Below are 13,772 nucleotides of genomic sequence, written 5' to 3'. Positions count from 1 at the left end.
GACACCGACCCGGATTGATTTATACGTGTAAGAAGTTACAAACAGTCCCTTTAATCATATCATTATCAATGTTGTTGTGTAAATTAAAGGGACTATTTGTAACTTTGTACGCGCATAAATGTAGCGGGTCGTCACACATGCGCGCTCGCATATGCGCGTTCGCGTGTAGCCGCTGTAGACTCCCCCTCTGCCTGCTCGCCTCCACTCAGACAGCTCAGCTCGCTCCACCTCTAGACGTGAACGCGCGTTCACTCCACACTGCAGAAGAGTTAGTTTAGCTCTGAGAATATCTAGTGAATGCACAGGGGACGTTTGTGCAGAAATAACTGCTGCAGCTCCTCCAGACCAACAGAGGTTTTCCGTGTCTTGTGAAGTGACGGAGATTTACGTTGTCTTTTCGTTACCGACCGGGTGCCGGTGTCTCCTCTGCTCTCTCCGGCTGCGGGCGGAGAGAGCAGTGAGACATGCTGCAGAGCCCCGCTGCCTCAGCCTGCACTTAGGCAGGAAAAGCCAACACTAGGATCAGATCTAAATCATGTTCATGGAGAGACCTTCGTCTGGTCAGCTAACATTACTGCCAAGCAGCTGAAATATAGAGTGATATTGTGGTTTTAGCTGACGTGTGTCGCCTCACTGTTTTGAGTGATGCTCGTTCAGGTATATTGAGAGCGAGCAAGCGCGAGCCCGACGCTGACTTTCGTTGATTTCACGGCCACAGGTGTCGCTGTTGAGAAGCATTTCTGAAAGTTACAAATAGTCCCTTTAATGATTCTCGCATTATTTACAAACTCAAATCAACCAAATACACACATCAGTTAATTTACATTAGCCTGAAACTGTGAAGTTAGTGCTACATTCCTGCCTCATCATGCCACTGGGCTCAGCAATGCTTGTTAAAAGCGGTCGTGTCTAGAAGGTAAATTGCTGGAATTAGCAAAAACGTACAAACTCTCGCGAGACTTGCTATCAGACAAGCTCTCCTTAACTTAATCATCTCGCGAGAGTTTCCCCAAATGGTGGAACACCTTCTAGTTCTAGACACGACCGTTAGAAGCTGTAACGGTTGTTAGCCTACCTGTTAGCATTAGCGCTGCTGTTAGTAAGCAGAGAGGAGTTAGCATGAGTAGGTCCGAACGGCCGAGGGGTCGAGTCTCGGGCTGGCCGGAGGAGCAGCTTTCACAGCGGGACAAGAGAGAGCACACAGCGGGCAGTTAGTCAGTCAGGACAAGCAGACAGAAGAAGCACATAGATATAACACACACAGGTAGATATATATATAGAGGAGTTTGGTTAGTATTTAGTAACACACACCTTCAGGCTGGAGCTGTTTCCTTGGCATCAGATTGACTGAGGGCGGCATCGACATGGAGGGCATCCGGAAGCCGGCAGGCAGCGTCTCCATGGAGCCCGCCATCATGCCCAGACCCACGCCTCCTTCACGGGCACGAAACCTCTTACGCCACGATGGAGAGCGACGAAAAGACTTGTCATCTCCACTCTGCAGGTGATAAGGAGGACAAGAGAGGTCAGTCAGTCAGTCAGTCAATAGGCTCTTTTTCCATCCACACACACATGTATCTGTGTTTCATTCATTCATTCTCACTGTGCAATATCATTATCCACTTGTGCAATGTTGTTAATAGTCTGTTTATTGTCAATACTGTATATACTGCTCCTATTTTTATACTTTCTTCTATTTAAATGGTTCATATTTTGTTACACTTTGTTTAGCTTTTTGTTTTTGTTACAGTGTTAGCTGATGCATCTTGTTTTCTGCACTATCCCCTTTGCTGCTGTACACTGCACATTTCCCCACTGCGGGACTATTAAAGGTATATCTTATCTTATCTTATCTTATCTTATCTTAGGAGTGTATGATTCAACTTTTTCCCCATGGTCTAGTGTTAAAAAAGTTAACAAAAATCGCAATAAATCGTAATATCGAATCTCAATATTTAGAAGTAGAATGGCAATGTTGAAGTTGTTTTCTCTAGTGTACTTAATGAGTTTGTCTATAAGCTCACCTACTTAAAAACTGGTTTATAAACTATTGTAATTACGAACTGTAAATTGCATATATGAAAACAACCTCGAAAAAAGGGAAAAAAATAAAGTATACAAAAAAAGAAGTAGAATGGCAATACTTAAAAAAACGCAATACATATCGAATCGACACCCAAGTATCGTGACATTATGGAATCGGGAGATAGATAGGTGTATCGTCCCATACACTGCTCCTATTTTTATAAAATAGACTTGTATCTGGAATTTCATTCATTCATTCACACTGTGCAATATAATTTTCCTCTTGTGCAATTTTGTAAATAGTCTGTTTATTGTCAATACTGTATATACTGCTCCTATTTTTATACTTCCTTCTATTTAAATGGTTCATATTTTGTTACACTTTGTTTAGCTTTTTGTTTTTTTTACTGTGTTAGATGATGCATCTTGTTTTTTGCACTATCCCCTTTGCTGCTGTACACTGCAAATTTCCCCACTGCGGGACTATTAAAGGAATATCTTATCTTATCTTATCTCTTATCTGATCAGGACACTGAATTTTTGTTTTATTTGCGGATGACACCAATATTTTTTGTTCTGGGGAAAATCTGCAGCAGCTTTTGGAGGTGGCCACAACAGAAATAATAAAAGTTTTGTTTAATTTGGGATCTAAATAAATCTGGGATAGTTTATGTATTATATTATATTATATTATATTATAATATATTATCATTCTATGATATATGAGTTAATAGAGGAGAAGTGAGAAAGGGGTAGGAAAATATAAGTTTCACTTCTACCTACTCCTTTTCGGACACTATTACTCTTGTTTTGTTTGTTATTATTTTGTATCTGTTTTTATTTATTTTCGAAATAAAGTCATTCATTCATTCATTCATTCATTCATTCATCAAAGCAGCAGCTTGAGAGGTCACCTCCTCTAGCCGACGGTCGGTCCCCAGGGCTAACACGTTGTTGAACTCTCTCTCCAGAACCTGCCGGGCCTGGAAAACAAACAGCACACAACCCTGGGTTAGAAATGAACAGGAGCTGATGGCAAAATGTCAATGAAAGCTCTTGAAATACCTCTGATAAACAGGAGTAACCTTTATGTTCTTTTGTTCACCTGTGAATATGAAATTGTGGGCAAGTAATCTGTGACTCTTTCAAGTGAATTGTGAGTGAGGCCTTTTTATTTGATCAGAGAGCCACTGATCCAGAATCTGAGGCAGAAGTAAATGTTGGCAGCTTGTGGCAGTAGAGATGGAAACGCTGACTGCACACAAACTGCAGCCTTACCAAAAAGTAAATCAACCAATCTCATAAAAACCTCAACAACTGTGACTGTTGGAAGATGGACTGGTTGCAGAAAGGCCTAAAGGGCGTACAGTGCTGGGAACAAACGTGTTGAATGTGTAGGATATTTGTCATACAAATTATAATAAATCTTACTAGTACAAATCTCAGGTTTATATATTAGGTAACTTTACAGGTCTGCAAATTTTATGGTAATTAGGTAGGGATGTACCGATACCGATACCAGTATTGGGTATCGGGTCCGATACTATGCTCATGTACTCGTACTCGTACTCAAAAAACGGCTCCGATACAACGGCACGATACCACTTTACAGCAGCGTGACATTAACCTTTTGTCACCATCTTTGGGGTCCTCACGGTCCACCTCCCTGAGGGTGCGGGCGAGATGGGCCGGTGGTGCGCCCGACCCCGCTGGTCCGGGATCCCACCTCAGCCAGCGCAAGCCAGCGCTCACTTTTTTGGTTTTTGCTTGCACCCTCTGACTCCTGCGTGCTTTAGACTCCTTGGTCCGTGTTTCAAGACGGGTCGGTTGGGTTGTCGACATCGCCACAGACCTCTGGCGCCTTTTACTTGGGCTGCGGCACGACGCAGTTGGGGCGCGCTGAGGACAGTCCGCCCCGGTCGACAATCACACCAGGAGCAAGGAGCCCCGTCACGGTGCAGCGAGGTCCGGGCGGGGAGCGCTGTAAAGCTGCGGCCACGAGCCACCTTCGCCCCGAGCCTTTCCAAGCCGACCTAGAGCCGGTCGCGGTGCACCGCCTCGTATGCGGGACACCCCAGCCTGTCGTGTGTTGCTCACACCCTCCAGCTGGCTGTTAACGAGGGTCTTTTGGCACAGAGAAGTACTCGGTATCGGCGAGTACCCGAATATAAGTACTTGTACTTGTACTCGGTCTGAAAAAAAGTGGTATCGGCGCATCCCTATAATTAGATGATAATTGGCAAGAAACCTATTTGAAATGTCTTTGGAATTACTGCCAAATTACCCCAATAATACCTCAAAATGTATCGAAAATTACTTTATTATAAACATTATTATAAGTATCGTATATCGTAATACGATACATATAATATGGTATCGTTGTCCAAAGAATCAATATAATATTGTATTGTGATGAAACTTGTGATTCACGCCCCTAGCTTCTACAGTAGCACAGAACAGACAAACCAAACACTGGCTCTAGTGAGAGCCTTTCAAGTTTTTACGTTACCTGAATGTCACCGTAGTTCTCCGACACGCTTGTGAAACTGCGGTAACGTGAGCCGCAGATTGCAGAACCGTTGTACCGCCAGCCACCTCCTGACTCCTGTTGCTCTTAAAGTAGTGTTATTTTGGTAAGGATGGCCTCTGAGTGAGGCGAACGGCGTTACCACGGTTTTGCACTCGGCGGCTCACGTTACCGCAGTCTTGGAAAGGGAGGAGTGAGCGGAGAGGTACTCAGGTAGTTGCTATTTGCAACCACACCGTTAGATGCCGCCAAATCTCACACACTATACCTTCAAGGCTGCCCATAAAATGGACCAAACTGCCCATAAAAAAATCTGATCATAGAACGCTTGATATCTTTCTCCCATTCAGGTCTGTTCAATCATTGCATGCTGAGTGTTACCAGCTGTGTTCCCCTCTATAACCACCTGTGTGTTCTGCATAGGGATCTGCAGAATGAGCGCGAGGCTGCTGTAGTCGAAGGTCTCATCCAGAGAGATGAGCGATCCGTGGACGCCGCTCTCCAACAGGTTGCCGCTGTACTCCCTCAAACCAATGGACAGAACCCAGTGGATCACCTGCTCATTGGTCCACACCAACACATCTGAAGTAAAAGATAGCGGCTCAGACTCAAGGTACTGTAGCATCATGTTATATATATATATATATATACAGTAGAGTGTCAGCCCACAGCATTACCAGCAAATAAGAGCAACTTGATTTAGAGTAAGAGAGCTAGAAAGAGAGAGAGAGAGAGAGAGAGATAAAGAGATAATGTGCATGTCCACATAGTGTCAACTCACTGGCACACTCCCTTTGTTCATTTAAAGCACAGCTGTCGGCCAGCTTTCCAAGTTGGAACAGGCGGTGTGTGTGCGTGTGTGCGTAAACAGGGCAGGACTCTGATTTGACATGACAGCTGAGTCAAGTTCATGTGCAGAACTCAAGGTCAAAAGGGCGAGAGGGCTGGATAGATCTAAGTGTGTATGTGTGTGTGGAGTACTCTTGGTATGTGGAGCCTTGGATCATAAGATTGTAGGCCTGCTTCAGCTGGCGTTTTGACAGTCTAAAGGTGCAGCTGTTTCAATGCTCAGGCCAACTGACAATATCAGGCAAAACCACTAGGTGGCCTGATGACACTGTGGATGTGTGCATTCTTGTGTACTAGTGTTTGAACGTGTGTATGTGTGTGTGGTTCCTTTTTTGTCACTGTTTGTGTATCGCGGTGTGTGTAAAGTGTACCTTTCATGTCGTGTTGGCTGTCCTCTCTCCGGCGCTCCAGGTCTTTCCTGTCATAATTGAGTCTCTTCAAGCACATAATCCCGTACTGCAGACTGGCCCTGGTATATATACACACACACACACACACACACACACAAACACACACATATAGAAATACACGCACACAGAAATATACACACTCACAAACATGATGGAACAAACAAGCTCACACACAAACATAGAAAAGCACACATGCATCATTCATTAGCCTTTATCCATAGCTGCTGTGTGTCCAGTTAGCAGATGAAAAAGGAGGCAGCTTTAGTTACAGACCTATGGAAGCTGTCCACCATCTTGAGGTGGCTCCTCAGGTCCTTCTTGGTCAGGTGGTCCAGCATGCGCGCGTCCACCAGACACTCCATGAAGTAGGAGCGGTACTGAGGCAGGCCGAGGCTGGGCAGCCATTCGTTCCCTATCCACTCATGATTCATGTCGCCGTACGCCAGAGTCTACAGAGGAGAAGAGTACATAATGCTACTAATGTGTGCAACAGAAAAAGAGACAGACTGCTCTCTGTTTCAGGATTATATACTGTACATGTCGTGCCAAAAGCTATGAAAGTGGTAAAGCTAATAAAATCCATTTTCATCCAACTAAATTAAGAAAATTATCCTCAAATTTGTTACATTGAGTAACATAAGTGTTTGGATCCGATTGCACTTTGTTACAGGCGTAATATACTGTATTTTTAAATTAGAAAAGATACATACAGTGTTTTCTATGAGCAGTACACGCATTTTAAACATCAATATCGCAGGTGATCATGTTCATTTAATTGTGGTAAGCCAAAATTGTGATCACGATTAATATTCGATTAATTGTGCAGCCCTACACTCATTGGGTATGTAGTGCATAGGATGCGGTTTCGGACATAGCCTATGTGAATGACATAAACTGACAGGAAGTAAACATGGACCCAAGCTTTTGTCTAGCAATTAATTTCCATTAAAACGGTCTATTAAAGTGACAAGGGCATTTATTAAATGCCAATTGAGCACAGTCGGTACACACTCCTGAAAAGAGCTCTAATCAGATGGACTATGTGAAAACACCAGTGTGGGTGGACTGTGACTATGAAGCTTATTTAACACAGATAAAATGTGCAAATTGCTAGAACATCAGAAGATGGAATATGTTGCTGGCAAATGCAAACAAAATAATCATCGTTTAACTTGATTGAATGGTCAGTTTACCCAAATTACAAAAAGACATATAACTGAGGTTCTTATATCTGAATGTTGTTCCTCCTTTTTTTGGTTGTTTTCCTACGAATGTCTAGCATCATGTGATGCACGTGACAATTTCTGCTCCAGTCTTTTCAAAATAAACTTCCGTCTTCACAGGAAACAACTAGGTTAGGGTTTAGCAACAAAACTACTTAGTTAGGTTTAGGAAAAGATCGTGGTTTGTGTTAAATTAAATACGAAAGTTGCATAACTTAGTACGAAAAATACGTGACAAATAAATCAATGTTGACTACTGTTTTTTCACACGGGGTATAAACACCGGCGTCCTGGGTGAAAGTCTGGTGATTTATGACCGAGCCATCCACCCTGACCTCCTCCCTACACGCCGTTTGTCGCTCTCTATACTTCCTGGTTCACAAATGCGTGGATTACATACGAATTGATTTTGTGGGATGTATACAAATTACAGTGCAGTACTTTTCATAGGTATAGCTACGAAGGGTGTATGAGAACAGCCTGAACTGAGGCAAACATAATTTAGTTTGTGGTGCTCAAAGCATTAAAAAATAACACTTAATAAACTCAAACTATTCTAATTTCCTTAAAGAACATTTTTTGGTTCCTGCCAGATATTCTGTGTCTCCTCTACTCTCTAGTGCCTCTGTGTCCACTTACTGTGTACAGAGCATAATATTGACGGCAAAGTGGCTGCCCTCTCTTATTCTATATGTGCGTTAGTTAAGAGCGTGGGTGCATTTTCAGATTGTGTGCAGACAGATGTTAGCAGATCAGCGACCTCACCTGTGCCCAGCTGCCCTCCTCATTCTCCTGAGTGGCAGCATGGCAGAGACAATACACAAGGTCAGAGAGACAGGGGATAACTGAAGACACACATATTGCACATTCAGAAAAAAACACAAACACACACACACACACACACAAAGCTCAAAGAGTTGCAGTTAACCTTCATTACACATCTCCAACACTCATATAAATACACATATCATTAATCAAACTTTTCATGGAGACCACAGGTTAGAGCAGTTCAATCAAACACCCATATACAAATACCAGCACGAGCACAAAAATGCATTAGTGTGTGATGTAGTGTGTATTTAAAGGGGTCTTCCGGGAGATGATGACATATGTGTGTCACGGTGGGGACAGTGTGAGTGTGAGAGAGTGTTGGGTGGGGGGGGCGGAGAGGGGATGGGAGCACCCAGATGGTACTGACCGCTTTAGTGGAGGAAGCCAGGTTCTCCATCTCTTCATGAGTCACCCACACATTTCCGGAGGACTGCGCAGAGGACGAAAACACACCCGAACACACACGCACATGCACACATACACGCACAAAAACACACCCAAGAATGTGTATGTTTTCACACATACCGACCCCCCATGCACACACACACACACGCACACGCACACACACACCCACACAGAGACACAGACAAACATCGTGTTGAGTGATGCCAAGGGAGGGAGTGTATTTCAGGCAGGTAGCTTGTAGCTATATGTGGCATTATTCGTGTGTCGTTTTTCCCACAGAACCCCATGCAATTTATAGCAGCGGAGAAGGACAAGTCAACCCAGCACTGTGGTCTGAACAGAAGAACAAAAAAAAAAGAGTGAGGAGTCATCACCTCAGGGTGCAGAGTGATAAAGCTAGAGGCTTAGGTTAAAGCTAAAGTTGGTCACTTTTAGCAGATATGATAAAAAGTTGTTTTTATAAAACGGTCACAATATCCTGACAGTAGTGCATGAGACAGGTAATCTGAGAACAAGAATCGATCAAAACCGAGTATATGGCTAGACCGTCTACGGTCAGTCTGTGGCTAAATTGTTTTACAAATAGTCAGTGGTCATGTCTGTAATGTTAAATCCAGCGGTACATGTCCACCAGGTCCAGCGAGGACACTAGGGGACGCGCTGCTCCACTCAACTTGCCATTTAAGCTTTGACGTACCCTATCGTTGAATGCATGTGATTGGTCCCTGGTTTTCTGCTTGCCTTTTCAAACAGGAAACAACATGGCGGCCTGCTCATAAACATTTTGTTATTCCGTCTAAACGATCCACCAAAATCTACTTCTGTAAACATTTGAAGTAAAATTGGCTATGCCACTGCTGAATGTCGTTTCAGTTTAGATCTAGATCGCTTAGTTTGACAACTTGGTCCAAGTTTCGTGAGCCGGACGTGTTACGCTGGACGGGCTAATTTGCTTAACCGCCTTTTCATTTTGAAAGAGGAACAGCCAATGAAAAAACTCCAACACACGGCCTTCCAATTGTGTAATTACTCACTCACTCACTCACTCACTCACTCACTCACTAGGAGGACACAGAGGAACATTACTTTTTTCACAGATTATCTGTCTCATGCACTACTGTCAGGATATTGTGACCGTTTTATAAAAATACCCTTTTATCATATTTGCTCAAAGTTACCTACTGCAGCTTTAATACAGTGGAGGAGGCTTTGAGTGATTGGTGTAGGGTAGTGTGGGTTCATATTCACAATCCTGGATTACATTTTTTGTGTATGTTCATTTATTTATTTGCTGTTGGTGTATGCACATGTGCGATCATGGAGGTGTATTTGTTGTATTCTTAATTTTACCGTTCTGGAGGTGAGCGGTGCAGACGGGCTGGTGAGGGACACCATCTCCTGGATGGCCAGGCGGAGTTTGAGTCGGTGCAGAGGGTTGCTGATGCCAATCTCCCTCTGAATCTCCGTGTCGGACAGAGCTGACATGATGGCTCCGCTCTTCACGTTGGCACGGCAGGCCGCCACATACCACGCTGGCATACCCACCCACAGCTGGTGAGAATCGTCAAGATATTCAACGTCACCACCATTGTCCCCATGAAAGGTCAGACAGAAGGGTAAGGGACTGCAGATCCCTCCCTGGAATGGTCTGTCTAGCATTTGATATCACTGCATTTATCACTGTATTAAATGTAGTAGCAGCCTGACATAAAAACAGCAAGATAGAGGGAGGTTTTGTGATAATGTACGGTTGGTAGATAGAAATGTAGATTAGGGGAGTACCTCTAGCCAGGAGACGACAGTAGGGCCGTCCCAATGGGCAAATGGCAGGCCTCTTTTCCTGGCGTCTTCCAGAAGCTCGTGTCTAACAAGGGAATTAAAAATGGACAAAGAAAGACAGAAGGAAGTGACGATTACAAAGAAAAGTCTTATCGAACATATTAAAATAACAAGAATGAGAGAAAAAAAACACAAATTCAGAGAAAGAAAGGATGCTTTTACTTTTTCTTCATCCTGCGGTCCCTCTCAGCCTGTGTGCCCAGTTTTCCCAGAGTCATAGTGTCACCAATGCCCATGTCAAAGTCCGCTACACAGTAAAACAGTGTTAATTTCTATCTCTGTAAATCACACCCACTGTCACACTGTCTGCATGAGTGTGGGATGCAGTATGTAGTTTGCAGTGTACCTGTTAAGGCCGGTATAGTCTGTCCTTCCCGACCTAGAGTCTGCTCCATTCGACCCCCCTTCTCCTTCTTTCCAAACAATCTGCCAATCGATGACTTGATGCCTTTTTTCTGCTTGCTGCAAACAGTTAAAACAGAGGAAACGGTGTTACGCTAAAATCTTTATTATTGTCAACTTTGAATAAGCAAGGTAAACAATTGTTTTTGTGTGTGTGAAACGAAGAGATTCAGATCCAGTTCCAGCCACTGTAATCTTCAAAACTTGTTAGTGGAAAGTTGAAGTAAGACAATCCGACAGCAAGTGTGTACTGATGCTGTGTTGTCATACTGTGCTGCCTGTGTGAGAGAGCGTGTGTGTGTGTTTACCCTCGGCCGTCCTCTAGACTGCCTGTAAACTGGGCGAAATTGGTTTCCAGCCGTAAACTGCGTGGGGACGAGGGTGGCGACGTCTCACACTTGATTGTAGCTTTGTCCACTTCTACCGGAGACTAGAAGAGCCACAAAAGCAACTCAGCTCACTCACGAAAGCCATAGTTGGACAAAAAAAACAGTCCAATTTTTGTCGTGTTAGTTGCAAACTTACCGCTACTTTCCTGCGGTGTTTCCTCAAGTCGCTTGGCTATCAAACAAAACAACAATACAGTTACAGATAAGACTTTTTACAGTGAACACTCTGCTATAATATGCGTGCATGCTCTCTGACCAGAGTCATGATGCCTAGATGGTGGCTGGCGTTGCGTGAGTGGTGTTTAGGTGTGGAATGGCCGCTATTGGGCGGGGAGGAGGACGATGCCAGGGACTGGGCGGTGGCGGAGGTGGGCAGCGCCCGGGGTCGAAGCGTCACATTGAGTCCGTCCATGCTGCCGCTGTTGACACGAGACTCAATCTCGTCAGAGCGGAGGTCTGCTGACTCTCTCTCCACCTGGATCATCCTGCACACACATACACATAGTTATTTTTGAACACAGAACATCCCATGAATCAATTAATTAACAACACACACCTTGTATTTCTGTGATAATGAATGAAACTCTTATTTGGAGTTACAAAGCTAAAAATAAAATCATTTAGTTTGTATTTCTCATTTGCTCTACAAGTCATACTTGTATTTTTATTTCTTATTTACTCAATGAATATTCATTTATTTATCATTTACGATTGTATGACAAATTGTAATAATGCAAAGATTCTGGCAAATAGTGCAGACATATTTTTTGTATTATTCCTTCGAGGGAGTCTGGCTCCTCTGCAGCAAAATCAGCATCTATTTTGCATCTCCTCCCCAGAAGCATATTCTGAGGTGTCACAAGAGGACCTTGTTTACTGTAAACAGCGTCCTCTTCCAGCAGGAAACAGAACTGAAGAGTCTTATCGTCATGTTATCATCTTTCTATCTAACGCCACTATCAGATGTGGTGCATCTTGTCTGGCCACAGGCCTTCACGCATTGCATTAACAAGACGAAGCAGCAGCACCTTTATTTTGCTGTAGTGTCTTCAAAATGTCCCTTTCCTTGTAATTATTGCATATTATCTCGAATACTTTGTTCTTCTTTTATCTGCATCCTGTTTTCTGGCTGCTGCGCTGACCCAGTTTCCCCCACGGGGGATCATGAAACTGTCATGTGCTGTAATCTAATGTGCCTGTGCTTTGTCACCTTATCTCTTCGTTGATAGCGTCGAGCTGCTCCTGCAGCATGAGAGCGAGAGTCTGAGCGTCAGATTGGCCGCTGGGGGAGAGCAGGGTCGAGCTAACGTCATCATCCAGGTCTGACTCTGCCTCGATGTCGCTGCCGAGGAGGTGGCTGACGCTCCCGCGCAGAGACGGGTAGTCCTGTTCAAACATAGCACAAACCTGGACACAACAAACACACGTGAGCTTTAACATATGTAGACGTAGTAAAATACAACATACATTGATCATGAATCAATGTACCTGAATGATGTGCTTTATGCATTAAAGGGGACATATCATGTTCATTTTCAGGTTCATACTTGTATTTTGGGTTTCTACTAGAACATGTTTACATGCTCTAATGTTCAAAAAACACATTATTTTTCTCATACTGTCTGTCTGAATATACCTGTATTCACCCTCTGTCTGAAACGCTCCGTTTTAGCGCCTGTCTCTTTAAGACCCCCTCCCGAAAAAGGAGTATCAGCGCCGTGTTATCAATACATAGTCGGGACGACTGACGCTACAATCTGAAAGTGAAAGTGTCTGCTCCGTACGGAGTCTCAGCACAGGAGTCAGATTTCCCACGGGGGATGAAAGAGAGTTGACAGACAAGACGATGGCGGAAGTTTGGTGTCAAAACGGAAAGCAAAAGTGCCTATTTGGCAATACTTTAAACCCAATGCTATAATCATTACGTTATTGAGGCAATCGCTGTGCGGAGGACGGAGAGGCCAGACACACAGCCGTCCGACGGTAAAGATCAAAGTAAGCGCGCTACATATATTCAGTGCCGTCTATTCTTGTAAAATGTCCGGTGTAATCGGAGAACAGACAGATTAAAATCTGCAAATACTGCACTATAAAACCAAGCAATAAAACAAAGGAAGGCATAAGAACAAAGAAACATGTAAAAGATAAGTATAAAACAAAGGAAGAGCGACAGTTACTTTAAAGCCGAATAAATAAGATTTCAATTCTTGTTTAAAAACGTTCACAGAGCTTACATCTCTTAAAGCCTTGGGTAGGGAATTCCACAGTTTTGTTGCATAGTTAAAAAAGGCTGAGCTGCTGATTTTCTTATTTGTGTGATAGTTTGTGTTTAAAATAAACGGCAACAGAGGATCTAAGACACCGTGAAGGATTATAAAATGACAGAGAGTTAGTAATATAGGCCAGTCCCAAACTATTAAGAGCCTTGTAATCAAGTAAAAGAACTTTAAAAGACACTGGAAGACAATGCAGGTTTGCTTAAACTGAAGTGATATGCTCTCTCTTTCTTGTTCGAGTTAAAATGAATTGTAATTTGTCAATGGATTGTTTTGGAAGACCGGTCGAAGAGGACATTACTGTAATCTAATCTGCTTGAGATAAAGGCATGAATAAGTTTTCATGTCACGGCATCTTGATGGGATAGGAACGGCCGTACTTTTGCAATATTTATAATTTAAGTCTGAGTCAAGGATGATGCCCAGGCTCGTGACTTCTGACTTAACCTGTAGGAGCCAAATTGTATTCTAATGAACATATGACATAGGAAGGGGAGCCCAATCTGAAGAGCTTGTTGAATTGCATGTTTTCTGATCTAGGCAACCCACAAAAAACTGGGTTGTCTTATTTCACAGTTTGTTGGTTGGTAGGCACT

At 43.4% G+C, this 13,772-nt stretch overlaps 1 protein-coding gene and 1 long non-coding RNA gene across 12 annotated transcripts in view; one reads left to right on the top strand and one right to left on the bottom strand.

Annotated features, from left to right (window-relative positions):
* The window catches only part of ppfia4 (PTPRF interacting protein alpha 4), a 79,746-nt gene that overhangs the window by 2,526 nt on the left and 63,448 nt on the right, over nt 1-13,772 (bottom strand). For 2 of the 11 annotated variants that reach the window (XM_037771410.1, XM_037771469.1), the window contains 16 exons: nt 12,111-12,307; nt 11,157-11,385; nt 11,037-11,072; nt 10,820-10,941; nt 10,456-10,571; nt 10,272-10,356; nt 10,053-10,134; nt 9,621-9,821; nt 8,233-8,295; nt 7,800-7,826; nt 6,085-6,260; nt 5,773-5,870; nt 4,959-5,134; nt 2,940-3,008; nt 1,312-1,498; nt 1,076-1,173 (listed from right to left, as the gene is read on the bottom strand). In XM_037771410.1, coding sequence (XP_037627338.1) covers nt 1,115-1,173; nt 1,312-1,498; nt 2,940-3,008; nt 4,959-5,134; nt 5,773-5,870; nt 6,085-6,260; nt 7,800-7,826; nt 8,233-8,295; nt 9,621-9,821; nt 10,053-10,134; nt 10,272-10,356; nt 10,456-10,571; nt 10,820-10,941; nt 11,037-11,072; nt 11,157-11,385; nt 12,111-12,307 — 1,923 coding nt within the window. In that variant the 3' untranslated portion in view covers nt 1,076-1,114. Of the gene's footprint in view, nt 1-1,075; nt 1,174-1,311; nt 1,499-2,939; nt 3,009-4,958; nt 5,135-5,772; nt 5,871-6,084; nt 6,261-7,799; nt 7,880-8,232; nt 8,296-9,620; nt 9,822-10,052; nt 10,135-10,271; nt 10,357-10,455; nt 10,572-10,819; nt 10,942-11,036; nt 11,073-11,156; nt 11,386-12,110; nt 12,308-13,772 lie in introns of those variants that run through there. The other 9 variants (XM_037771426.1, XM_037771419.1, XM_037771430.1 and 6 more) reach the window with 9 other exon arrangements.
* On the top strand, nt 1,132-12,307 carry LOC119489276. Its single transcript, XR_005207145.1, has 4 exons — nt 1,132-1,264; nt 1,343-1,525; nt 4,976-5,165; nt 12,130-12,307. It is a non-coding gene; the product is annotated as an uncharacterized LOC119489276 (long non-coding RNA).

Source organism: Sebastes umbrosus, chromosome 1 (genome assembly GCF_015220745.1).
Source record: "Sebastes umbrosus isolate fSebUmb1 chromosome 1, fSebUmb1.pri, whole genome shotgun sequence".
Classification (NCBI taxonomy): domain Eukaryota; kingdom Metazoa; phylum Chordata; class Actinopteri; order Perciformes; family Sebastidae; genus Sebastes; species Sebastes umbrosus.
Note: the sequence above shows the minus strand (reverse complement) of the source record. Positions and strands in the feature narration are given on the sequence as shown.